The sequence below is a fragment of the Oncorhynchus gorbuscha genome, linkage group LG22 (genome assembly GCF_021184085.1).
Source record: "Oncorhynchus gorbuscha isolate QuinsamMale2020 ecotype Even-year linkage group LG22, OgorEven_v1.0, whole genome shotgun sequence".
In the NCBI taxonomy this organism is placed as follows: domain Eukaryota; kingdom Metazoa; phylum Chordata; class Actinopteri; order Salmoniformes; family Salmonidae; genus Oncorhynchus; species Oncorhynchus gorbuscha.
In genome coordinates this window covers 16,775,613-16,802,446 of record NC_060194.1, presented here as the reverse complement: position 1 = coordinate 16,802,446, position 26,834 = coordinate 16,775,613, and the positions used below count along the sequence as shown (strand labels likewise).

General features: G+C 47.6%; 1 protein-coding gene across 3 annotated transcripts in view; it reads left to right on the top strand.

The window, feature by feature from the left end:
• The window catches only part of LOC124009995 (partitioning defective 3 homolog), a 257,276-nt gene that overhangs the window by 44,522 nt on the left and 185,920 nt on the right, over positions 1-26,834 (top strand). For all 3 annotated transcript variants that reach the window (XM_046322291.1, XM_046322288.1, XM_046322287.1), the window contains exon 2: positions 9,952-10,053. In XM_046322291.1, the coding sequence (XP_046178247.1) occupies positions 9,952-10,053 (102 nt within the window). The remainder of the gene's footprint in view (positions 1-9,951; positions 10,054-26,834) is intronic.

Below are 26,834 nucleotides of genomic sequence, written 5' to 3'. Positions count from 1 at the left end.
ACAGGATCTTTCTAAGTGCTCACTAAGTGCTCTGCTTAGCCCTAAAGATGAAGACTGGAGGTTTGCTGCTTATTACTTCCAACATAATTATGGCTGTTTGTTCAATCTACAACGACAAGGCGTTTTTTTCCTTTTTTCTTCTTTTTAATCTCAATAGGATCAGATATTCACAAATCCATTTAATCGGTCTCTTACATTGTTGTGTGTCGAGTGTGGGACCCCTTTCCGAGACTGTGTGCTTGGCTTTGTGTGTACCCTGCCTGCCCCTCCCCTAACGAGGGGTCGTGTGGCCAGGGGCCAGGCTGATTGCAGGGTTTAAGTGAGAGGGAGTAGAGGGGAGGGGAATAGAGGGGCTGGCTCCTGGCTGTACGTCTTGTGAGATAATGAATCCTGTCGGAGGTTGAATCCCAAATGGGACACTATTCCCTAAATAGTAGTGCAATATATAAGGAATCTGGTGCCATTTGGGATGCTGGCAGTGTCTGGGGGCTGACTGGGTTGACAGAGGAGAGAGAGAGCGAGAGATGGGTTGGGAAGACAGTCCTACAGCTGAGAACATGAACCGTCTCCACTGGCCCATTTTGGCTGTGTTTTTGTGCTGTGTCATTGTGATTTAAGACAAGCCACATTACTGTTCCTTTTTACTCCCTTTCTCTGTTTCCTCAGCTTAGTGTAACGTGGGTTATTTCGGACCACGGTCTCTCTCTAACACAGCGTAACACAGGAGGAAAGGAGTCTGGGTTGTACATTTTTGAGGGATAAATAGAAACTAGTTAGCCCCTACCTGATAGGCATCACGCTGCTCTAGTGACATTTTCCAATTTCCCTCTTGAGGAGTCATTGAGCTGGAATGAAAGGTGCTTTTTGTTTCTCAAACTTACCTCACTTTGACCCTTCGAGTCAGGCATGTGCTCCGTTCCTGACCTTTGTGTGGTCGCCGACTCGAATATAAACTTGACCTTCTTAGTTTGCTACTTTCTAGGGCCGGGACGATGCCAGTATCGGGATATTTCTTCTGTGGCAAAAATGAAAATGCCAAAGCAGACGAAACTCTTTGGTCCTTTAAAAATCTGCGGTGTTTTAAATATTGTGTGCAATAGTTTGGAAAAGAAATAAATGTGACTCTGGAAGACAATATAATGTTTGTTTCTAACATTAGAGCTGTTTTCCTAAAGAAGTTAAATATGCTTGTTTTGTTTTCCTGCCACAATACTAACAAGTATCCTGATTAGAGGTCGACCGATTATGATTTTTCAACGGCGATACCGATTATTGGAGGACCAAAAAAATTATTATTATTATTTTTTTTTGGCGCTTATTTGTCAAGGTTGATTTGTGGGTGATTTTGAACCATGCCACATTACGTTGTTCTGATGTTGTTGATTTGGTTTTGTGCAGCTCCTTCACATCGCTTCTGTGTCTGGAAGGCTCTGTTACCTTCCCTCCTCTGTTCTTATGGTGTTTCTCAACCCCATTTCACACCTTGTCGGTTTTTACACTCACAAAATAGATGCAGTAAGATCTGCCTTTCTACTGCATCAGATGTGCAACTTTTCTGTTTACACAATCCTCACATTAACCTTGGATGTGTTGTGGCCAAATCCACATTCACACCTCATGTGTGTCTGTAACTAATAGTCCTAGGGGAACCTCAGTCTACCTCACTGGCTAAGTTGGCACCATTCTGATCAGTTAAACAGTCAAATCGAGCAGTGAGCACAGACTGTGGTCGTAAGGGAATAGCGGGCCATTTGGAACGCGGTTTGTCGGAAGTCTCGGTCCGGAAGTAGAGTGAACGTTTCAGCCAGAGTCAACTGAACCATGGTTGTTCTCTCTCTGAACCAAAAAAAAATACCTCGAAGAGAGGTTCTCATTTACGGTCTCTCTGCTGCTTGCCTGCCAGGCTGTTCAACTTGGCTTAGTTCAGACAGGCTATGCGGTCATTTTAGCTATTTCTAGACCATAATCAGTTATGCTCTCTCTCTGTTGGGGTCTGGAGCCTGTCTGCGTCCCCAGTGGTCTAATCCCAAACTATTCCACCCCCTATATCAGACTCCCCGGGCTCTGTCCTAAATGGCAGCCTATTCCCTTTCCATAATGCACTACTGGTCGAGCAGGCTCCAAAGGGCTCCGGTCAAAAGTGGTGCACTATATATGGAAAAGGGTGGCCATTGGGGACACGCATGAAGCCCTTTCTGTTCTGCGAATGCTTTGTACGTTACAGTAGCGTTCGCATGCAGCTAGCAGAGCAGAAAGAAGCATGCAAGGGGATTGTCTCTGAAATGTATTACGTTGTGACGTTGTTTGTCAAATCCTTCCCCAGATAGTTGTAGTAGCATTGTCTTCAGTTCCCACCACATTGCCTAAGTAACTTACTCTGTCCTCTCTGTCTGTCAACACAGAGACTCTCCCGCCATGCATGTGGCTACATCCTAAATCTACGGTCACTTAACTCCATTCCCTGCGTGCGTGTGCGTGTGCTTCCTCCTCCCAGAAAGAGAGCGATGCAACGAAAGTTCTCATGGATATATGGAAACTTATTGAGAGTGCTATTCGGAGTCAGTCAGTCGAGAGCGGGTATGCGTGTGGGGGGGGGGGGGGGGGGGGGGCTTAGCTTCACACGGTCCATCAGGGCTGGGCAATATGGCCAAAAAAAATCATATCACAATATTTTTCTCATTTTCTACGATGTGGTGGTATTTGACGGTATTTTATATTTCTGCATGACCCTAGAATGTCTACAAATGAATTCTGATTTGAACTGGCTTTCTCCATTCCGATGGTTTGGTTCTCAACCAAAACTGACAGTGATGTGTCATTATAGACGGTACTGTAAAATTCGATACAGGTATTCAAGACGTATCGACCAGCCCTAGTCATCACCCTCCAGCTAGTCAGCCTGCTCCTTCAGTACAACACGGGTCTTTGTGCGTAATGCTCAGCAGTGCATGGCGAGCGATACAGCAGCCGTCAGACTGTGTGGCCTGACTGTGCAGTGAGGCTGAACCTCTACTGCCTGTTTGGCTGGGACCCAGAACCCATGCTGCTCTGCGTTATCCCAGGACGCATCCTCACGGAGGAGGGCTTTAAAACTAGGTCTCTGATGCAGGCTTGGAGTCAAAACAAAGACTAATCTCCTGCACCACTCATCAGCTCTGTGCAAGTCTGGAGTCCGGCCAAAGGCAACATGCAGCCAATGAAAACGAGGGATACCAGGGGGAACCCCAGAATCAGATCCGCAGGCTTATCTATAGCATACGGAGTTATTGACCTCTCAGTGAACCCAACACACATTCCTAGAACTGTAATACATCTTTCTCTATTCTGAACCTGAACCGACCTTTATGGAAGCATAATACTTCTTTCTGTACATTTTCAAGAGCAGGAGAGGGAGGGTGTTCCTGCGAGCCTGACTCCAGGCCTGTTGCTTCATAGGGTATTGATGAGGCCTGCCTGAGTTGGTTCCTGGGAACAGAGCTGGAGCCTGTCAGAGATATTCCCACCTAGTTTGTGTGGAAATAAGAGCCATTTTGTTTCAAGAGACAGCGGTTTTGTTTTTGTTGTTTGTGAGGGTTGATGTAGCCTCCATGGCTATGCAAGGCTAGGAGTTGGTTATTGACTTAAGTAAGGCCATTAGCTGGGCCACATTCACCAGGAACCAAAGATACTCAACGAAACGGGGAAAAAAACAGCCCAGACTGAAGTGAACCTGAACTTGACCAGTAAGAAAGGTTCGTTTCAGTTGCAAAATATCTTGATACGTGTGTTCTAATGAATATGACCCTGGTTTCCAGCCCTGCTCCATCAACAGTCTGCTACTCTCCTTGTTTACTCCAGAAGTCCACTGTGAAGTGTGGTGGTGTGATATTTACAGTAGGTTATTTTTACATTAGGGACTTGGGCCTCTCGGAATGTCTTTTACACACGGCTCTCTGCTCTCCGATGTGGCTGCCACTGTTTCATTTAACCAAAGCAGATCGTATCTCCTCAGCAGACTACTACACAAAACACTCGCTAAAGGCCAAATGTAACCCCCCCCCCCCCCCGGGGGGAAATAGACATGGGTCGATATTGATGGAAAATTACTGATTGATTGCCCTGGCCACAGTAGACTGTTTGTTTACTGTGGATCATAGATTAACCTCTCTCTCACTCTTTCTCAATCCTGTTTGTCCACTCAGTGTTTTAGGAAACAAATGGGCCACTCTGTCCCATTTGTGATTTGTTTGTGTACACTCAGTGTTTGCACATAATGCATTTCCTGCCCTGAGCCATGTGACCACTGAGGGAATTACTCTTTATGGCTGCACAGAGTAGTGATTTACATTGACATGGTCCAGTCTGTCAAACTAACTGGTCATTACATTAAATCTGGATTCCCTAGTTGCTGCATTCATTTTTAGACTTATAAGTGAATGATATGTAGTCATTGATTGCTGTGGAATTTAACTTGTAAATGTGTCATGAGCTTAGTTCAACTGTTGTACCACATCAGAACCCAAAATATTTATTTTATTTTATTTCACCTTTATTTAACCATGTAGACTAGTTGAGAACAAGTTCTTATTTACAGCTGCGACCTGGCCAAAGCAGCGACACAAACAACTCAGTTACACATGGAATAAACAAACAAAAAGTTTCAATTGTGTTTCAATAACACAAGAGAAAAGACAAATATATATATATATACAGTGAGTGCAAATGAGGTAAGGGAGTTAAGGCAATAAATAGGCCATGGTGGCGTAGTAATTACAATATAGCAATTAAACACTGGAGTGATAGATGTGCAGAAGATGAATGTGTAAGTAGAGATACTGGGGTGCAAAGGAGCATGAATAAATGAATACAGTATGAGGATGAGGTAGTTGGATGCAGTGATCTGTGAGCTGCTTTGACCGCTGGTGATTAAAGCTAGGGAGGGAAATATGAGTCTCCAGCTTCAGTGATTTTTGCAGTTCGTTCCAGTCATTTGCAGCAGAGAACTGGAAGTAAAGGCGGCCAAAGCATGAATAGGCTTTGGGGGGGACCAGTGAGATATACCTGCTTTAGCGCGTGCTATGGTGACCAGTCAGCTGAGATAAGGCGGGGCTTTACCTAGCAGAGACTTGTAGATGACCTGGAGCCAGTGGGTTTGGCGACGAGTATGAAGCGATGGGCAGCCAACAAGAGCATAGAGGTCGCAGTGGTGGGTAATATATGGGGCATTGGTGACAAAACGGATGGCACTGTGATAGAATGCATACAATTTGCTGAGTAGAGTGTTGGAGGCTATTTTATAGATGACATCGTCGAAGTCGAGGATCGGTTGGATAGTCAGTTTTACGAGGGTATGTTTGGCAGCATGAGTGAAGGATACTTTGTTGCGAAATAGGAAGCCGATTCTAGATTTAATTTTGGATTGAAGATGCTTAATGTGAGTCTGGAAGGAGAGTTTGCAGTCTAGCCAGACACCTAGGTAATTGTAGTTGTCTATATATTCTAAGTCAGATCCGTCCAGAGTAGTGATGCTGGACGGGCAGGCAGGTGCGGGCAGTGATCGGTTGAAGAGCATGCATTTAGTTTTACTTGCATTTAAGAGCAGTTGGAGGCCACGGAAGGGGAGTTGTATGGCATTGAATCTCGTCTGGAGGTTAGTTAACACAGTGTCCAAAGAAGGGCCAGAAGTATACAGAATGATGTCGTCTGCGTAGAGGTGGATCAGAGAATCACCAGCAGCGAGAGCGACATCATTGATGTATACAGAGAAGAGAGTCGGCCCGAGAATTGAACCCTGTGGCACCCCCATAGAGACCGCCAGAGGTCCAGACAACAGGCCCTCCAATTTGACACACTGAACTCTATCTGAGAAGTAGTTAGTTAACCAGGCGAGGCAATCATTTGAGAAACCAAGGCTGTTGACTCTGCTAATAAGAATGTTGTGATTGACAGAGCTGAAAGCCTTGGCCAGGTCGATGATACGGCTGCACAGTAATGTCTCTTATCGATGACGGTTATGATATCGTTTAGGACATTGAGCGTGGCAGAGGTGCACCCATGACCAGCTCTGAAACCAGATTGCGTAGCGGAGAGGGTACGGTGGGATTCGAAATGGTCGGTAATCTGTTTGTTAACTTGTCTTTCGAAGACCACCCTACATACCACAGCTGGCTTGCTTCTGAAGCTAAGCAGGGTTGGTCCTGGTCAGTCCCTGGATGGGAGACCAGATGCTGCTGGAAGTGGTGTTGGAGGGCCAGTAGGGGGCACTCTTTCCTCTGTTCTAAAAAATATATATATACATCCCAATGCCCCAGGGCAGTGATTGGGGACACTGCACTGTGTAGGGTGCTGTCTTTCGGATGGGACATTACATGGGTGTCCTGACTCTCTGAGGTCATTAAAGATCCCATGGCACTTATTGTAAGAGTAGGGGTGTTAACCCCGGTGTCCTGGCTAAATTCCCAATCTGGCCCTCAAGCCATCACGGTCACCTAATAATCCCCAGTTAACAATTGGCTCATTCATCCCCCTCCTCTCCCCTGTAACTATTCCCCAGGTCGTTGCTGCAAATGAGAACGTGTTCTCAGTCTACTTACCTGGTAAAACAATGGATAAATAAAAATAAAAAGGCAGTGTAGAATATATATAGATCTGTAGCAGTTTGGGTCTAGAGTGTCTCCCCTTTGAAGAGGGGGATGACCAATCTATGGGAATCTCAGACGATACGAAAGAGAGGTTGAACAGGCTAGTAATAGCGGTGGCAACAATTTTGGCAGATAATTTTAGAAAGAGAGGGTCCAGATTGTCTAGCCCGGCTGATTTGTAGGGGTCCAGGTTTTGCAGCTCTTTCAGAACATCAGCTGACTGGATTTGGGTTTGGGGGAGTTGCTGTGGGGAGTGCAGGGCTGTTAGGGTAGGGGTAGGGGTAGCCAGGTGGAAAGCATGGCCAGCCGTAGAACCATGCTTATTGAAATTCTCAATTATAGTGGTGATTTATCGGTGGTGACAGTGTTTCCTAGTCTCAGTGCAGTGGGCAGCTGGGAGGAGATGCTCTTATTCTCCATAGACTTTACAGTGTCCCAGAACTTTTTTGAGTTTGTGCTACAGGATGCAAGTTTCTGCTTGAAAAAGCTAGCCTTAGCTTTCCTGAGTGCCCGTGTACATAATATACGCTTGTTATATTCTGTCTGTAAACTGCATAGCCTCCTAACATTAAAACTATAATTTTATATTATGGATGGTCAGTCCTTGCATCTATAGTTCTGTCTATGAGAGTTGTTACATTTCTCCAGGCCCATCCCTTTTTTCTACCTAAACACAGGCAGGGAGTGTTGTTGTTGTTTAAATGAAGGATTCTGGCTTTAAGGGATCCATTTGCAGAGCAGCACGGGTGCTTCTGTGCTCTCTGCTCTCCCCTCTGCCATGTAGTCTCTTCCTCTGACAGACTGTCATTCTCAGTGGAGAGATGGCTCCCCCTCCCCGCCACACTGTCCCCAGGTCGGATGTGTGGTGGGGGCGGAGGGCATCTAGGCCCGTAGATCAGAAGGCAGATCCAGTATCAATTTAGCTCTTTCTGTCTGTCTGTCTCTTGGTCCTTCTCTCCTGAGCTCTCTCTCTCTCTCTGTAGGCCTATCTCTTGGTCCTTCTCTCCTGAGCTCTCTCTCTCTCTCTCTCTCTCTCTCTCTCTCTCTCTCTCTCTCTCTCTCTCTCTCTCTGTAGGCCTATCTCTTGGTCCTTCTCTCCTGAGCGCTCTCTCTCTCGCTCTCTCTCGCTCTCTCTCTCTCTCTCTCTCTCTCTCTCTCTCTCTCTCTCTCTCTCTCTCTCTCTCTCTCTCTCTCTCTCTCTCTGAGCTCTCTCTCTCTCTCTCTCTCTCTCTCTCTCTCTCTCTCTCTCTCTCTCTCTCTCTCTCTCTCCTGAGCTCTCTCCTGAGCTCTCTCTCTCTCTCTCTCTCTCTCTCTCTCTCTCTCTCTCTCTCTCTCTCTCTCCTGAGCTCTCTCCTGAGCTCTCTCTCTCTCTCTCTCTCTCTCTCTCTCTCCTGAGCTGTCTCTCCTGAGCTCTCTCTCTGTCTCAGGAAACAGCAGAGGGAACACCCCCCTATCCACATCGATGGAACAGTAGTGGAGAGGGTAGCTAGTTTTAAGTTCCTCGGCATACACATCACAGACAAACTGAATTGGTCCACTCACACTGACAGCGTCGTGAAGAAGGCGCAGCTGAAGAAATTTTGGCTTGTCACCAAAAGCACTCACAAACTTCTACAGATGCACAATCGAGAGCATCCTGGCGGGCTGTATCACCGCCTGGTACGGCAACTGCTCCGCCCTCAACCGTAAGGCTCTCCAGAGGGTAGTGAGGACTGCACAACGCATCACCGGGGGCAAACTACCTGCCCTCCAGGACACCTACACCACCCGTTGTTACAGGAAGGCCATAAAGATCATCAAGGACATCAACCACCCGAACCACTGCCTGTTCACCCCGCTATCATCCAGAAGGCGAGGTCAGTACAGGTGCATCAAAGCTGGGACCGAGAGACTGAAAAACAGCTTCTATCTCAAGGCCATCAGACTGTTAAACAGCCACCACTAACATTGAGTGGCTGCTGCCAACACACTGTCATTGACACTGACCCAACTCCAGCCATTTTAATAATGGGAATTGATGGGAAATGATGTAAATATATCACTAGCCACTTTAAACAATGCTACCTTATATAATGTTACTTACCCTACATTATTCATCTCATATGCATATGTATATACTGTACTCTACATCATCGACTGCATCCTTATGTAACACATGTATCACTAGCCACTTTAACTATGCCACTTTGTTTACTTTGTCTACACACTCATCTCATATGTATATACTGTACTCGATACCATCTACTGTATGCTGCTCTGTACCATCACTCATTCATATATCCTTATGTACATGTTCCTTATCCCCTTACACTGTGTATAAGACAGTAGTTTTGGAATTGTTAGTTAGATTACTTGTTGGTTATCACTGCATTGTCGGAACTAGAAGCACAAGCATTTCGCTACACTCGCATTAACATCTGCTAACCATGTGTATGTGACAAATAACATTTGATTTGATCTCTCTCTCTCTCTCTCTCTCTCTCTCTCTCTCTCTCTCTCTCTCTCTCTCTCTCTCTCTCTCTCTCTCTCTCTCTCTCTCTCTCTCTCTCTCTCTCTCTCTCTCTCTCTCTCTCTCTCTCTCTCTCTCTCTCTCTCTCTCTCTCTCTCTCTCTCTCTCTCTCTCTCTCTCTCTCTCTCTCTCTCTCTCTCTCTCTCTCTCTCTCTCTCTCTCTCTCTCTCTCTCTCTCTCTCTCTCTCTCTCTCTCTCTCTCTCTCTCTCTCTCTCTCTCTCTCTCTCTCTCTCTCTCTCTCTCTCTCTCTCTCTCTCTCTCTCTCTCTCTCTCTCTCTCTCTCTCTCTCTCTCTCTCTCTCTCTCTCTCTCTCTCTCTCTCTCTCTCTCTCTCTCTCTCTCTCTCTCTCTCTCTCTCTCTCTCTCTCTCTCTCTCTCTCTCTCTCTCTCTCCTGAGCTCTCTTTCTTGGTCTCTCCTCTTTTTGATGTTCCCCGTCACTCTTGTTGTTGATTCTGCTGATATTTTGATCGTTTGTGAAGACCCGTGCCTGTGATCTATTGTGTGGTTTGTTATGGCCCTTGCAGTGGCGTTGACTGTAAATCTGTTCAGATTGCCGCTCTCGGTATTGCCTGTCTGTACATTGTGGAATGAGACTGCCCTCGGGGCTGTGGGGCGATTTATACCGTCACGTCTCTGTGGTCTTAAAGCCTCTCCTCAGCCCTGTCAAGACTGGCCTTAAACATCTCCCTCTCCTCCAACTCTCCTCCTTCTCTCTATGTATGTGTATGTCTACCGGGGACAGTGGGATATGCAGAAGCACACATCTCCCTTGCTCACGTCGTAAAATGGACAACACATTAATCTTCTTCTTCTTCCTCTAGGATGCCAGCTACTGGTTACAGGTGCACCGGTTAGAGCATGGGGACGGAGGTATTCTAGACCTGGATGACTTGCTGTCTGATGTGGCTGATGACAAAGACCGGGTAAGTGAACTGAAGCATTGGCTGATCTAGCGGTCTAAGCCGCCGGCCCAGAATACATGTACCAGTGTGTGCGTGGGTCGGAGTCTGACCCACTGCTATCCCAGCGCCCCTCTCTCTCCTATCCTCCGACCTTCCCCGTCAGTCACTGTCCTATCTAATAGACGAGTGGGGGGTGGGGAGTCTGTCAAGGCCAGGTACCATCGTGCATAAAGGATGAGGTGAGATGGAGGGGTGTGAATCAGAGGGCCTCAACTTGACATTTACTAGCTTGTACGTGAACTTCTACCCTTTTGGAAACGACACCATTGTAGATCTATCTGCTTAGTGCTTTTCCTGGCATTTGTTATTGGATAATATCATGCGAATATTTGACCAACATAAGGAAACATTACTGGGTTAATATGATTTGTTTTCTATCGATACCATAGTTTACTGTTTGGATCATCTATTCCTACATCTGTTTATTCATGTACCAAAGGCTTGGGCTTCTCCACTCACCCTTCTGCACAGAATGAACACGGTGGCAGGGTTCTACATGACACCCTATTCCCTAAAGTGCACTATTTTTGACCAGGTCCCGTAGGGTACTATTTGGCTGTGACCCACACAGTCCTGAGCTCAAGTGACCCACAGAGTCCCGAGCTGCTACAGTTGCCCTCTGACCCCTCGTCTCATTTCCTCTCAGTATCAGTGTTGTTAACCCAACCATTTTTAAACGAGGCTGACTGAAGGAGGAGAGCGTAATCCTCTGACTGAGTGACAGCAGGGTCACGGAGGTCGACGGGGGTCGCATTCTCCTCTTGGTCAGCTCTGCTGTGCCCTGGGGCCACTGGGCTGTATCATAATCACAGTGTCGGGGTCACCGCAACACAGAACCACGAGGATTTAGTATTGAACAGGAGCGGGGATATGGGAATGCATGCAAGTTGAAACCTCAACCGGATGTAGGCGTGGCTTGTTACAGTAACACTGATTCAATTAAGGACGGATGTTCCTCTGACACCGTGGATGTTGCAATCCTGCTAGTAGTGTGATGAGTTATGTGTCCTGTTGCTGGTATGAGTGTTTTTATTCTGTTTAAATTGTAGACCGACATTCTTCTTTCAACGTGGGTCTTGCAACACCGCGTGTAGTGTGTCCTATATGACCGCGTGTAGTGTGTCCTATATGACCGGGTGTAGTGTGTCCTATATGACCGTGTGTAGTGTGTCCTATATGACCGTGTGTAGTGTGTCCTATATGACCGTGTGTATGTAGTGTGTCCTATATGACCGTGTGTATGTAGTGTGTCCTGTATGACCGTGTGTAGTGTGTCCTGTATGACCGGGTGTAGTGTGTCCTGTATGACCGGGTGTAGTGTGTCCTCTGTGACCGTGTGTAGTGTGTCCTATATGACCTGGTGTAGTGTGTCCTGTATGACCGTGTGTAGTGTGTCCTATATGACCGTGTGTAGTGTGTCCTATATGACCGTGTGTATGTAGTGTCCTATATGACCGTGTGTATGTAGTGTGTCCTGTATGACCGGGTGTAGTGTGTCCTGTATGACCGGGTGCAGTGTGTCCTGTATGACCGGGTGCAGTGTGTCCTGTATGACCGGGTGCAGTGTGTCCTGTATGACCGGGTGCAGTGTGTCCTGTATGACCGGGTGCAGTGTGTCCTGTATGACCGGGTGTAGTGTGTCCTGTATGACCGGGTGTAGTGTGTCCTGTATGACCGGGTGTAGTGTGTCCTGTATGACCGGGTGTAGTGTGTCCTGTATGACCGGGTGTAGTGTGTCCTGTATGACCGGGTGTAGTGTGTCCTGTATGACCGGGTGTAGTGTGTCCTGTATGACCGGGTGTAGTGTGTCCTGTATGACCGGGTGTAGTGTGTCCTGTATGACCGTGTGTAGTGTCCTGTATGACCGGGTGTAGTGTGTCCTGTATGACCGGGTGTAGTGTGTCCTGTATGACCGGGTGTAGTGTGTCCTGTATGACCGGGTGTAGTGTGTCCTGTATGACCGGGTGTAGTGTGTCCTGTATGACCGGGTGTAGTGTGTCCTGTATGACCGGGTGTAGTGTGTCCTGTATGACCGGGTGTAGTGTGTCCTGTATGACCGGGTGTAGTGTGTCCTGTATGACCGGGTGTAGTGTGTCCTGTATGACCGGGTGTAGTGTGTCCTGTATGACCGGGTGTAGTGTGTCCTATATGACCGGGTGTAGTGTGTCCTATATGACCGGGTGTAGTGTGTCCTATATGACCGGGTGTAGTGTGTCCTATATGACCGGGTGTAGTGTGTCCTATATGACCGGGTGTAGTGTGTCCTATATGACCGTGTGTATGTAGTGTGTCCTATATGACAGTGTGTAGTGTGTCCTATATGACCGTGTGTATGTAGTGTGTCCTGTATGACCGTGTGTAGTGTGTCCTATATGACAGTGTGTATGTAGTGTGTCCTGTATGACCGTGTGTAGTGTCCTGTATGACCGTGTGTAGTGTCCTGTATGACCGTGTGTAGTGTGTCCTGTATGACCGTGTGTAGTGTGTCCTGTATGACCGGGTGTAGTGTGTCCTGTATGACCGGGTGTAGTGTGTCCTGTATGACCGGGTGTAGTGTGTCCTGTATGACAGTGTGTAGTGTCCTATATGACAGTGTGTAGTGTCCTATATGACAGTGTGTAGTGTCCTGTATGACCGTGTGTAGTGTGTCCTATATGACAGTGTGTATGTAGTGTGTCCTGTATGACCGTGTGTAGTGTGTCCTATATGACAGTGTGTAGTGTCCTATATGACAGTGTGTAGTGTCCTGTATGACCGTGTGTAGTGTCCTGTATGACCGTGTGTAGTGTGTCCTGTATGACAGTGTGTAGTGTGTCCTGTATGACCGGGTGTAGTGTGTCCTGTATGACCGGGTGTAGTGTGTCCTGTATGACCGGGTGTAGTGTGTCCTGTATGACCGGGTGTAGTGTGTCCTGTATGACCGGGTGTAGTGTGTCCTGTATGACCGGGTGTAGTGTGTCCTGTATGACCGGGTGTAGTGTGTCCTGTATGACCGGGTGTAGTGTGTCCTGTATGACCGGTGTTATGTGTCCTGTATGACCGAGTGTAGTGTGTCCTATATGACAGTGTGTATGTAGTGTGTCCTGTATGACCGTGTGTAGTGTGTCCTATATGACAGTGTGTAGTGTCCTATATGACCGTGTGTAGTGTCCTGTATGACCGTGTGTAGTGTCCTGTATGACCGTGTGTAGTGTGTCCTGTATGACAGTGTGTAGTGTGTCCTGTATGACCGGGTGTAGTGTGTCCTGTATGACCGGGTGTAGTGTGTCCTGTATGACCCGGTGTAGTGTGTCCTGTATGACCGGGTGTAGTGTGTCCTGTATGACCGGGTGTAGTGTGTCCTGTATGACCGGGTGTAGTGTGTCCTGTATGACCGGGTGTAGTGTGTCCTGTATGACCGTGTGTATGTAGTGTGTCCTGTATGACAGTGTGTAGTGTGTCCTATATGACCGTGTGTATGTAGTGTGTCCTATATGACCGTGTGTATGTAGTGTGTCCTATATGACAGTGTGTAGTGTCCTGTATGACCGTGTGTAGTGTGTCCTATATGACAGTGTGTATGTAGTGTGTCCTGTATGACCGTGTGTAGTGTCCTGTATGACCGTGTGTAGTGTGTCCTGTATGACAGTGTGTAGTGTGTCCTGTATGACCGGGTGTAGTGTGTCCTGTATGACCGGGTGTAGTGTGTCCTATATGACAGTGTGTAGTGTCCTGTATGACCGTGTGTAGTGTCCTGTATGACCGTGTGTAGTGTGTCCTATATGACAGTGTGTATGTAGTGTGTCCTGTATGACCGTGTGTAGTGTGTCCTATATGACAGTGTGTAGTGTCCTGTATGACCGTGTGTAGTGTCCTGTATGACCGTGTGTAGTGTGTCCTGTGTGACCGGGTGTAGTGTGTCCTGTGTGACCGGGTGTAGTGTGTCCTATGTGACCGGGTGTAGTGTGTCCTCTGTGACCGGGTGTAGTGTGTCCTCTGTGACCGGGTGTAGTGTGTCCTATGTGACCGGGTGTAGTGTGTCCTATGTGACCGGGTGTAGTGTGTCCTATGTGACCGGGTGTAGTGTGTCCTATGTGACCGGGTGTAGTGTGTCCTATGTGACCGGGTGTAGTGTGTCCTATGTGACCGGGTGTAGTGTGTCCTATGTGACTGGGTGTAGTGTGTCCTATGTGACCGGGTGTAGTGTGTCCTATGTGACCGTGTGTATGTAGTGTGTCCTATATGACCGTGTGTATGTAGTGTGTCCTATATGACCGTGTGTATGTAGTGTGTCCTATTTGACCGCGTGTAGTGTGTCCTATATGACCGTGTGTAGTGTGTCCTATATGACCGTGTGTAGTGTGTCCTATATGACCGTGTGTATGTAGTGTGTCATATATGACCGTGTGTATGTAGTGTGTCCTATATGACCGTGTGTAGTGTGTCCTATATGACCGTGTGTATGTAGTGTGTCCTATATGACCGTGTGTATGTAGTGTGTCCTGTATGACCGTGTGTAGTGTGTCCTGTATGACCGGGTGTAGTGTGTCCTGTATGACCGGGTGTAGTGTGTCCTCTGTGACCGGGTGTAGTGTGTCCTATGTGACCGGGTGTAGTGTGTCCTGTGTGACCGGGTGTAGTGTGTCCTGTGTGACCGGGTGTAGTGTGTCCTGTGTGACCGGGTGTAGTGTGTCCTGTGTGACCGGGTGTAGTGTGTCCTGTGTGACCGGGTGTAGTGTGTCCTGTGTGACCGGGTGTAGTGTGTTCTGTATGACCGGGTGTAGTGTGTCCTCTGTGACCGGGTGTAGTGTGTCCTGTGTGACCGGGTGTAGTGTGTCCTATGTGACAGTGTGTAATGTCCTATTTGACCGTGTGTCCTATATGACCGTGTGTATGTAGTGTGTCCTATTTGACCGCGTGTAGTGTGTCCTATTTGACCGCGTGTAGTGTGTCCTATATGACAGTGTGTAGTGTGTCCTATATGACCGTGTGTAGTGTGTCCTATATGACCGTGTGTAGTGTGTCCTATATGACCGTGTGTATGTAGTGTGTCATATATGACCGTGTGTATGTAGTGTGTCCTATATGACCGTGTGTATGTAGTGTGTCCTATATGACCGTGTGTATGTAGTGTGTCCTATATGACAGTGTAGTTTCCTATATGACCGTGTGTATGTAGTGTGTCCTATATGACCGTGTGTAGTGTCCTATATGACCGTGTGTAGTGTCCTATATGACCGTGTGTAGTGTCCTATATGACCGTGTGTAGTGTCCTATATGACCGTGTGTAGTGTCCTATATGACCATGTGTAGTGTCCTATATGACCGTGTGTAGTGTGTCCTATATGACCGTGTGTAGTGTGTCCTATATGACCTGGTGTAGTGTGTCCTGTATGATCGTGTGTAGTGTCCTATATGACCGTGTGTAGTGTGTCCTATATGACCGTGTGTAGTGTGTCCTATATGACCTGGTGTAGTGTGTCCTATATGACCTGGTGTAGTGTGTCCTGTATGACCGTGTGTAGTGTGTCCTATATGACCGTGTGTAGTGTGTCCTATATGACCGTGTGTATGTAGTGTCCTATATGACCGTGTGTATGTAGTGTGTCCTGTATGACCGGGTGTAGTGTGTCCTGTATGACCGGGTGTAGTGTGTCCTGTATGACCGGGTGCAGTGTGTCCTGTATGACCGGGTGCAGTGTGTCCTGTATGACCGGGTGCAGTGTGTCCTGTATGACCGGGTGCAGTGTGTCCTGTATGACCGGGTGTAGTGTGTCCTGTATGACCGGGTGTAGTGTGTCCTGTATGACCGGGTGTAGTGTGTCCTGTATGACCGGGTGTAGTGTGTCCTGTATGACCGGGTGTAGTGTGTCCTGTATGACCGGGTGTAGTGTGTCCTGTATGACCGGGTGTAGTGTGTCCTGTATGACCGGGTGTAGTGTGTCCTGTATGACCGGGTGTAGTGTGTCCTGTATGACCGGGTGTAGTGTGTCCTGTATGACCGGGTGTAGTGTGTCCTGTATGACCGGGTGTAGTGTGTCCTGTATGACCGGGTGTAGTGTGTCCTGTATGACCGGGTGTAGTGTGTCCTGTATGACCGGGTGTAGTGTGTCCTGTATGACCGGGTGTAGTGTGTCCTGTATGACCGGGTGTAGTGTGTCCTGTATGACCGGGTGTAGTGTGTCCTGTATGACCGGGTGTAGTGTGTCCTGTATGACCGGGTGTAGTGTGTCCTGTATGACCGGGTGTAGTGTGTCCTGTATGACCGGGTGTAGTGTGTCCTGTATGACCGGGTGTAGTGTGTCCTGTATGACCGGGTGTAGTGTCATGTAGTGTGACATGACAGCTTTATCACATCGACCGTTCAAGGATGTTCTTTTTGACCCAACAGAGTGTTGTTGGTGATCCATTAGCTTGATCATTTGGTTGGAGACCTCCAATGAACTGCTCATTGTTATTAATTCCAGCTGCTGTCTGGCTATTTTTGACCTATGGCTCCTCGTCAACAGTAGTGCAATATATTGGGAATATGGTAACTTTAGGGAAGCACCCTCTGGCTCGTGCCCCAGAGTTCCTCTGTGAAGGCAGATCTTACTCCTCACACAACCTTACTGATTGAGTTGACAGTATAATTCTGTGATTCTGACCAGAGTTCACTGCCTGGTCTGGGGGCTGTCTAGGCTTTGGTGTGTTTGTGTGTGTTGGGAGTTGCCAGCGTACTCACAGAACCATATCACAACTTGGTACCGATATGCATTAAAACTTGGTATTGTCATGATTCTATACACGCTTTTTTCACTTTTAAATTGAACCTTAATTTAACTAGGCAAGTCAGTTAATTAAGAACAAATTCTTATTTACAACGACGGCCTAGGAACAGTGGGTCAACTGCTTTCTTCAGGGGCAGAACGACAGATTTTTACCTTTGTTCAGCTCGGTGATCCGATCTCGCAACCTTTCGGTTACTGGCCCAACGCTCTAACCACTAGGCTCCCTGCCTCTAACCACTAGGCTCCCTGCCTCTAACCACTAGGCTCCCTGCCTCTAACCACTAGGCTCCCTGCCTCTAACCACTAGGCTCCCTGCCTCTAACCACTAGGCTCCCTGCCTCTTACCACTAGGCTCCCTGCCTCTAACCACTAGGCTCCCTGCCTCTAACCACTAGGCTCCCTGACACTAACCACTAGGCTCCCTGACTCTAACCACTAGGCTCCCTGCCTCTAACCACTAGGCTCCCTGCCTCTAACCACTAGGCTCCCTGCCTCTAACCACTAGGCTCCCTGCCTCTAACCACTAGGCTCCCTGCCTCTAACCACTAGGCTCCCTGACTCTAACCACTAGGCTCCCTGACTCTAACCACTAGGCTCCCTGACTCTAACCACTAGGCTCCCTGACTCTAACCACTAGGCTCCTTGACTCTAACCACTAGGCTCCCTGCCTCTAACCACTAGGCTCCCTGCCTCTAACCACTAGGCTCCCTGCCTCTAACCACTAGGCAGACTGCCTCTAACCACTAGGCTCCCTGCCTCCCCAATGGGTTGCTGTATGTCTGCTGCAGAGAGACGAGAGAGAGACATGATAACAACCCGTTTGGATCAGTCGTGGAAATAGAAAGTGCGGAGAACATTTTGGCTCACTATTTAAAAAGAGGACGGAGAACAAGCTGTCGGCTGAGAAATACCGGAGTTTGGCGCAGGTAGCGCCGACTAACGCTACCGAGCAATAAACAAAGAAACAACATCAAGTGTTTTGAACTGTGGGTGTGTTTGATAACAGCAATTTGTGGAGGTAGAGAAGTGTTGTGTTTAACCTCTCTTGGGGACAGTGACATGTGGGTGACTCCCTTACCCTCTCCTTCCTCTCTCCCGCTCGCTGTCACTGTGTGATGTAACGTAAACTGTTGCAGGAAATAAACTGACTCTAGCGTTTGTGTTGCCTCACTGGTGTCGATTAGATTATGGCCATGCAGGATTACAGGATCGGATTCTGTTCAAGGGGAATGGATGGGTGGCTACTGGGAGGGAGGGACAGCTGTTTTTCCCTGCTCTCATGTTGACCCTACTGAATTAATCAGAAGAGGAAGGGAGGGGCGGGGGCGTGGTTTTGATTAGTCATGGGTGAATTAAGTAAACATAGTAGCTGGCCTAGGAGCTGCTTTCTCTCTACAATGAAGGGGTTAAACGTTTATACGTCAGTGCCGTGGTCAATGAACGCGATGCGTACCCGGCTGTCTGTTGACCATTTGAAGTGTTACTTAAATGTGGACTCGTCGCAATGACGTTTCCGCGAGCCGCACTGCAAATATTATGACGCGGGAGACGCAAGATTTCGCTCTCGCACGGTCACACACAGCATCTGCACATGCGTGCAAGTCAGCTTGACGCTGTTACTGCGTGGGTAGCATCATGACCTGAACAGAGGAGACGTTTGGCTTCAGCGCTCGTAGCTGTTGCGGAAATTGACCCACTATGCTGTTACTTTGGGTCTACCTCTAATTGAGACTGGTACTCAAGGCTACAGCCGAAGGAATATAATGAGTTGACCCGAATGAGTTGACTTGAATGGGGACGCCCGTTCTACTCATTCCAGTTCTGTGGTTACGGCATTTATCTGACCAAGTTATTTCTGTAGCTGTACGTTGCTGTACTAGGCCGCAAGGTCTAAAAACCACTTTGCATGACTCGTACTCTCCTCTCCTCTCACCGCATCTCTGACATGTGTTAGATGCTTTTTAAAGACTGTGGGGAATGAGTAGTTGGCCCGATGAGCAATGTGTGTCATTGTTGCTGCAAGGAATGGTGGCAGACAGCTCAGGGATTCACTGAGTGTTGTTCCACATGCTGTGCATCTTTCCGTCCCTCTGTTCCCTGTCCTGTCCTCTGTCCCACTGTCCAGCCTTGAGCCTTGATGGCATTCCTGTCTTTAAAGGGATACATCTGGATTTCATCTACTTCCCCAGAGTTGGATGGAACTCATGGACACATTTCTATGTCTCTGTATCCAGTATGAAGGATGAGGTAGTTTTGCGTACCAATGACTGGAAGTCTATGGTAAATCTACTAGCAGTCACCTTCGACAGTTACCATAGACTTCCAGTCATTGCACTTATTAGCAATTGCGCTATCGCTAGTTAGCGACTTTCTTCAAACTGCACGCAAGGACATACAAATGGCGTCCACAAGTTAATCTGACTCCCGGGAAGTAGATAAAGGGCTTCGTTACCAAAATCCTGAAGTATTCCTTTAACGGTCAGCCAATGCCCTCTTCACCCTGCCTAGTATTTACCCAGAGAGCTGGAGGATAGTAGGCCGTTCACACACACATCTACACATCTACACACACACACTCCACCATATTCCAAGGTGTCAGGTGACTGGCATGTCCCTGCACACTCCTGGGGTCGTGACCTCTACAGGGCCATGCTGTGTTAACCCCAAATTCTCCATGTGTCTGGGCGGAGCGCACACACTCAGTGAACTCTGTGTGTCTGGGCAGACGGCTGCACAGACCACTACCACTCAATCACTTCCCTGGACACACACACAGCAAACTATGTGATATATTTTAAGATAGTGGCGCTAAGGATGGTGCCCGTCGTTCCGATTCCGACCCGCTGCTCCTGGCCGAGACGACCGAAGGCAACGCCGCGATGAAGAAGGAAAAGGGGTCTCCAAGCTAGGCTGAAAAGACAGGCTACACGGACTCCTCTTCCTAGTATCTTGATGGCGAATGCCCATTCGCTGGGAAATAAACTTTGAACTCGGAGCGAGGCTTCGAGCGAGGCTTCAGGGAATGCTGTGTCTTTTGGGGGGGGGTACTGAAGTTCAGAGCCCCTTGAGTTCCTGCTCACCCGATCATGTGTGTTATTAGCGCAGCTGTGTACATACTGCCACAAGCAAACATCAAGGCAGCACTCTGCAAACTGTACAAAAACATTAGCCCGCAAGCATCCTCTCACCGGAAGCAGGCTTTATTGTCGCGGGAGATTTTAACCAAGTAAATTTAAACAAATTCGTCCAAAGTATCGCCATGTATTCTGCCCCACGAGAGGAAACGTGTTGGACCATGTGTGCACGAACATCTGTGACGTTTACAAATCCTCTATGTTCCTACTCCCCGCCGACAAGCAGCACCTCGAGGGAGACACCAACACAGATAATAGTGAGGCGTTGGACAGAGGAGGCAGACTCAACGCTGCAGGATTGTTTTGACAGTACTGATTTGGACTATTCATCCACCCAGGACTCATCCATCAACATTGAGGAATATGCTTCATTCGGAAATTGGTTGTTGGTGTTGAACCCACAATAACAATCCGGGCAGACCTCAACCAAAAGCCCTGGATGAACAGAAAAATACATTACATGCCGAGTGCCCATAGTGCAGCATTAAATATCAATTGATCGAACCCAGGTGACATGTACAAACTCCCATACAAGAATCAATGTTCGACAACTGACTCACGATGCATGTGGCAAGGACTACAGGCTATCAAGGACTACAAAGGCAAATCCAGATGTGTGGTGCCCAACGAAGCCCCCGTCCCCGATGAGTTTAACACATTCTTTGCTCGCTTCGAGGCGGACAACACCGAGGCATCCAGGAATGCTCTGGATGACCAGGTGCTTTCGTTCTTCATGGCCAACTTGAGGAAAACTCTCAAAAGAGTGAATACTCACAAAGCCGCCGCCCCAGATGGCATCCCTGGCAACGACCTCCGTGTGCGCTGGCCGGTGTCTTCCGGGACATCTTCAACGTGTCCCCTGTCCCAGGCTGTAGTCCCCACTTGCGTCAAGGACACCACCATCATCTCAGTGCCCAAGAACCAAGGTGACATTCCTAAATGACTATCGCTGAACTCACCCCGGTCATCATGAAGTGCTTCGAGAGGCTGGTCATGGCCCACATCAAGGCCAGGTACACTGGACCCATTCCAATGAACCTACCGCACCAAAAGATCCACAGAAGATGCCATTCACACGGCCCTAACACATCTGGATAAGGTGAACACCTATGCGAAAATGCTGTTCATTGACTACAGTTTAGCATTCAACAGTATTGTTACCTCCAAGCTCGTCACCAAGCTCAGTTCCCTGGGTCTGGATGCTGCAACTGGATCCTGGACTTCCTGACGGGCAGACCACAAGCTGTGAGGATTGTCAACAACAGCTCTGCCACAGTGACTCTGAACACAGGGGCCCCCCAGGTGTGTGTCCTCAGCCCTCTGCTGTACTTATTCCCTGTTCACCCACGACCGCGTGGCTTTTCAACTCCATCATCAAGTTTGCTGATGACACCACAATTGTATGCCTGATAACCAACAACAACAAGTCAGCCTATAGGGAGGAGGTAAGTGAACTGGCATTGTGGTACCAGGACAAAAACCTCTCACTCAATGTCGGCAAAACAAAGGAGTTGATTTGTTGACTTCAGGAAGTCATTGGGACTGCAGTAGAGAGAGTCCGCAGTTTCAAATTCCTCGACGTCCACATCACTGAGCACTTGACATGAACCAACAACACCACCAGTTTTGTCAAGACGCCGCAACAGTGTCTCTACTTCTGGCTGAATAAATTTGGGATGCCACCCAGGTCCTCTCCAAATACTACCACTGCACCATTGAGAGCATCCTGACCGGTTGCATCACGGCCTGGTACGGGAATTCCTCTGTCCACGTCTGCAAGGCTCTTCAGCGGGTGGTGAAGACAGCCCAGTACATAACTGGGGTTGTGTTCCCACCCATCCAGGACATCTACTTGAAACACTGCCTGAAGAAGTCCTGCGGCATTATCAAGGACCCCACACACCCCAGCCAAGAGGTGTTCAGTCGCTTAACGTCGGACAGATGGTATTGGAGCTTGAGGTCTGATACCAACGGGCTCAGAGTCAGTTTCTATCTACAAGTCATCAGACTGCTGAAAACTCGAACTGGACTGACCACCTGCACTGACTGTCCGTACCTTTGCACTCACGCGCGCCCGCACACACACTCATGCCACACACACACACACACACATCACAATTGCTGCTACCAGACTCTTATTTACTATTACTAATACTGCACAATTTAAACACCCCCCCCCCATCCCTCCTTCCCTGATACGTGGAACTATTTGACTATAAATTGTGCCTTCCTATATTACACGTATGCAACAAAAAATATGTATATATTTGATTCTATTGAGCCATTTACTTCATGTTCGTATCTTTTATTGTTGAGAAGGAACCTGCATGTAAGATTTTCTTTGGACAGTGCCATACCATGTGTGTCCTGTGCATACGAGTCCACGGCTGATAAAACAGACCCACACACACACTTGTCCATCAGTCAGTGCTTGACATGACAGACCCAGGGTGGATGGACCAGTGGGCTTGACCTGAGTTTGAATACTTTATGACTTGTGCTTGATTAAGCTTGTCTGGCTTAAAGGACCATTTATCATACTCCCCAAACCTTGAACCCCGCCCATATGGCACTTTATGCAAGCTACAGCAGAGATGTCAAATGGTGTTTGGACCCAGATCTGAAATAGACATGTCTGTCTGCAGTGTGTAGAGGGACCAATAGACATGTCTGTCTGCAGTGTGTAGACCAACACTCCAACAAACACCAACAGACAGGAGGGCCAGGAGGTTAAATAAACCCAGGGGAGACTTGAAAGGCCCTGCTTGTCCCAACACGTCATAAAATACTCTATCACAAATGTCAGGGCCTATAGGGATATGGGTAACAGGGAGCTATTGGGATGCACCCCAGTCAAACCACTGTCAAGTGCCTCAGTGTGCCTATGACTGGAATCCCTGTCTGAATGTGACATACTGACTAGAGGTCGACCGATTGATCGGAATGGCCGATTAATTAGGGCCGATTTAAAGTTTTCATAAAAATCGGAAATCGGAAGCGCCTATTTTTTAAATTTATTTTAATTTAAATGTAATTATTTTTTTTGAATATACCTTTTATTCAACTAGGCAAGTCAGTTAAGAACACATTCTTATTTTCAATGACAGCCTAGGAACGGTGGGTTAACTGCCTCGTGCGGAACGACAGATTTTCACCCTGTCAGTTCGGGGGATCCAATCTTGTAACCTTACAGTTAACTAGTTAACCAACGCTATAACGACCTGCCTCTCTCTCTCTCTGTCTCTCGTTGCACTTCACAAGGAGACTGACTGCTTGTTACACGAATGCAGTAAGCCAAGGTAAGTGCTAGCTAGCATTAAACTTATATTACTAGATGTTATCTAGCGTGTCCTCCGTTGCATATAATCTGACTGAGCATACAAGTATCTAAGTATCTGACTGAGCGGTGGTAGGCAGAAGCAGGCGCGTAAACATTAATTCAAACAGCACTTTAGTGCGTTTTGCCAGCAGCTCTTCGTTGTGTGTCAAGCATTGCGCTGTTTATGACTTCAAGCCTATCAACTCCCGAGATTAGGCTGGTGTAACCGAATTGAAATGGCTGGCTAGTTAGCGCGCGATAACAGCGTTTCAAACTTCACTCACTCTGAGCCTTGGGGTGGTTGTTTCCCTTGCTCTACATGGGTAACGCTGCTTCGATGGTGGCTGTTGTCGTTGTGTTGCTGGTTCGAGCCCAGGGAGGAGCGAGGAGAGGGACGGAAGCTATACTGTTACACTGGCAATACTAAAGTGCCTATAAGAACATCCAATAGTCAAAGGTTAATGAAATACAAATGGTATGGAGGGAAATAGTCCTATAATTCCTATAATAACTACAACCTAAAACTTCTTACCTGGAAATATTGAAGACTCATGTTAAAAGGAACCACCAGCTTTCATATGTTCTCATGTTCTGAGCAAGGAACTGAAACGTTAGCTTTCTTACATAGCACATATTGCCAATAATTGTCATTATTGCAAATACATATAGATTTTTTAAATCGGCCGATCAATCGGTATCGGCTTTTTTGATTCTTCAATAATTGGTATCTGTGTCGGCGTTGAAAAATCGTAATCGGTCGACCTCTAATACTGACACCCCCCCACGACATGCTGGTCTGGATGGCATTGGGTTGGACTGACACACCCCTGCCCTGTCTTGAATTACATTACAACCTTCCAAGTGGAAGGCAGTGGTTTGGATTTTTTAAATATTTTTTTATATATAATTTTGAACAGTATTTTTATCTTATTGAGACAGAGATATGTGCTAATGAGGGTGTGAGGGAGATGTGGCTCCGGGATGCATACCCACGCTGAGGGTTGACTGTATCAGGTCCATGTGCTGCAGGCGGCATTACCCGCTATACCAGTCCTAGACCCAGGGTTTGGTTTCTCCATCCTTCCTGGTTAAAAGAAACAATGTGGCCTTGTGCTCCGTAGAGAGCACGGACGACGAGTTAAACAGACGTTTGTGAAATCGAGCCAGTCAACCGTTATTGGCAAACCCTCAGTGTTCGCCGTTGGGAGGAGGATGTTTGATCGTGTTATATCCACAAAAACACAAATGTTTACATGCATTGATTTTGGGGTTACTATATTTGGCCCACTTGTTTGTCTGACGAGTGCATTGATTTTTGGGACACAAGACATATTAAGAATGTTGAATCCCGCTATAATACACGCTGATATTTATTACAGTTATGCAGAAAGAAAAACGATGGGCTTGTGGGGTTTTTACATTGTTCAAACTGGACACAAAACTTCACTTAAAAGCAGCCCAGGCATGGTCTATCACTTGATTTGAAACCATAGCGAATGCCCCAGACACATATCAACAGGTCATGCACCTAACTGTCTGCTCAGAGTATGTATGTGAAACACACACACACAGGGAATATAATTTATCTGCCTCGTTCTCCATCCTCAAAGACGCCCTTCAGAGCTGCTAACGGATGACCTCGTTTATTCCACGCTACTCCTCCTGGGCCCCGCCCCTAACAGGAACAACAACATGTCCTCTATACGAGGCTGTACGGACACCATCAAGATGTGCTTTGTAGAAAGATCTATAGGAGACGCTTAAACACACAAACTGCTATGTTGTTGCCGTTAGTGGTGCTGGGAGTTACCGGCCCAGAATGTACACTCACTCACACTTTTTTTTACCAACGCCCCCCCCCCCAAGACCTGGTAGAAAGGTCTAGAGACTCTGTTAGGTCTCTGTAGTGGTACCCAGGGGAGTGTCTCGGCTCGTCAGACAGACAATTTATTTGTGGTGGGTCTTAGCTGTGGAGGCTAAGTCAAGTACATGAATCATACCGTGTGTATGTTGCTGTGTCCATTTTAAACATTGGACCAGTTCACCACTTGGAAGAGGGGTTTAAAGTCTGAACGGAGGCGGAACGTTCGACGTGAATTGTGTTCCATTGCGTCTATAATGTGTTTTTAGATTGGAACGTCATTTGGGCAGGTTGCTCATTTAAGACCCCCGTGAACAACATTTGTCAAGAGAATCACTGACTGATTTTCTAGGACTATGTACAGAAAAGGGTAACAAATGTTAAGGGAGAGTTTCCTTCAGTTAAAACGGAATATTCCTTGTGTGTTTTACAAGCCAGATGTTGTACTTCCCAAGCAGTGGGCGTAGTCAGTGTGTTAATGAAAGCCAGCCTTTCTCACACACACACACACACACACACACACACACACACACACACACACACACACACACACACACACACACACACACACACACACACACACACACACACACACACACACACACACACACACACACACACACACACACACACACACACACACACACACACACACACACACACACACACACACACACACACACACACACACACACACACACACTCAGTGACTCTAGGTGTCCTACTAGTGCCTTGGTGACAGTATTCCTTGTTGGCCTTGGTTTCCATGGAGCTGGTATGAATCTCAGAAAGTAGAGCATTGTTACGGTGGTGTGTCGGGAACAGTTCAGTCTGTCGCACCTACATTCAACCCCCCCCATTTAGAGGAACACTCACCACGTTAACCTGAGTCATGGTTATTCATGCAGTCAGGGGGAAGGTGAGCAGGACTGCAACGAGCGAGAGAGAATGAGACGATGTGCGCTGAGCCGAGCCTTTGATCTGCTCTGTGGTGATGAGGCTTTTGGCTGGCTCTCCTGCTCTGTCATGGGTCTGTGGCCAGAGCACTGTTGATGATAATGTAACAAGTCTTTTTAGGGGCAAAACTCTCCGAGTGAGGATCTGTACACGGAGGCCAAGATCAGTCAGAGATCGTTTCAGACACAAAGCTCTTCGCTCCTTCTTGAAGTCATTTTGTTGCGCCGCTCAAGTAGCCTCATTTGTCATCCGGGTCATTCAGTGTGGAAATTGACTTGCGATATTTAAGCAGTTTGTGATTTTCCTGAAATTTAGTACCAAGGAATATCACATAAAGGAAAGAATTCTGTCTTCTATTTTGCGTTTAGTGTAATAACGGTTTCTTCGCGGCCGTTGTGTGGAGGTTATCGCGCAGGCTGTATCCGCTCACAGACACATGGTTGGTTTATGCTGTTTTAAAACTACAGGACAAATCTGATGATTTGCCCCGTTTGCCCTTCAAGTGGTCCCCCCCATCTGCTGCTTTATCTTGTCACCATGAACACAAAGGGCCTATCAGGGTTGTGTTGGTGGTTATCTTACAGAGGTGTGAGATCGGTGAGGTGGAGACAAAGAGAATGTATGAGAGGTCAATAGGAGTCTAGAAACACACATCCCAAATGGCACCCTATTCCCTATATAGTGCACTACTTTTGACCAGATTCTAATGGGCCCTGGTTAAA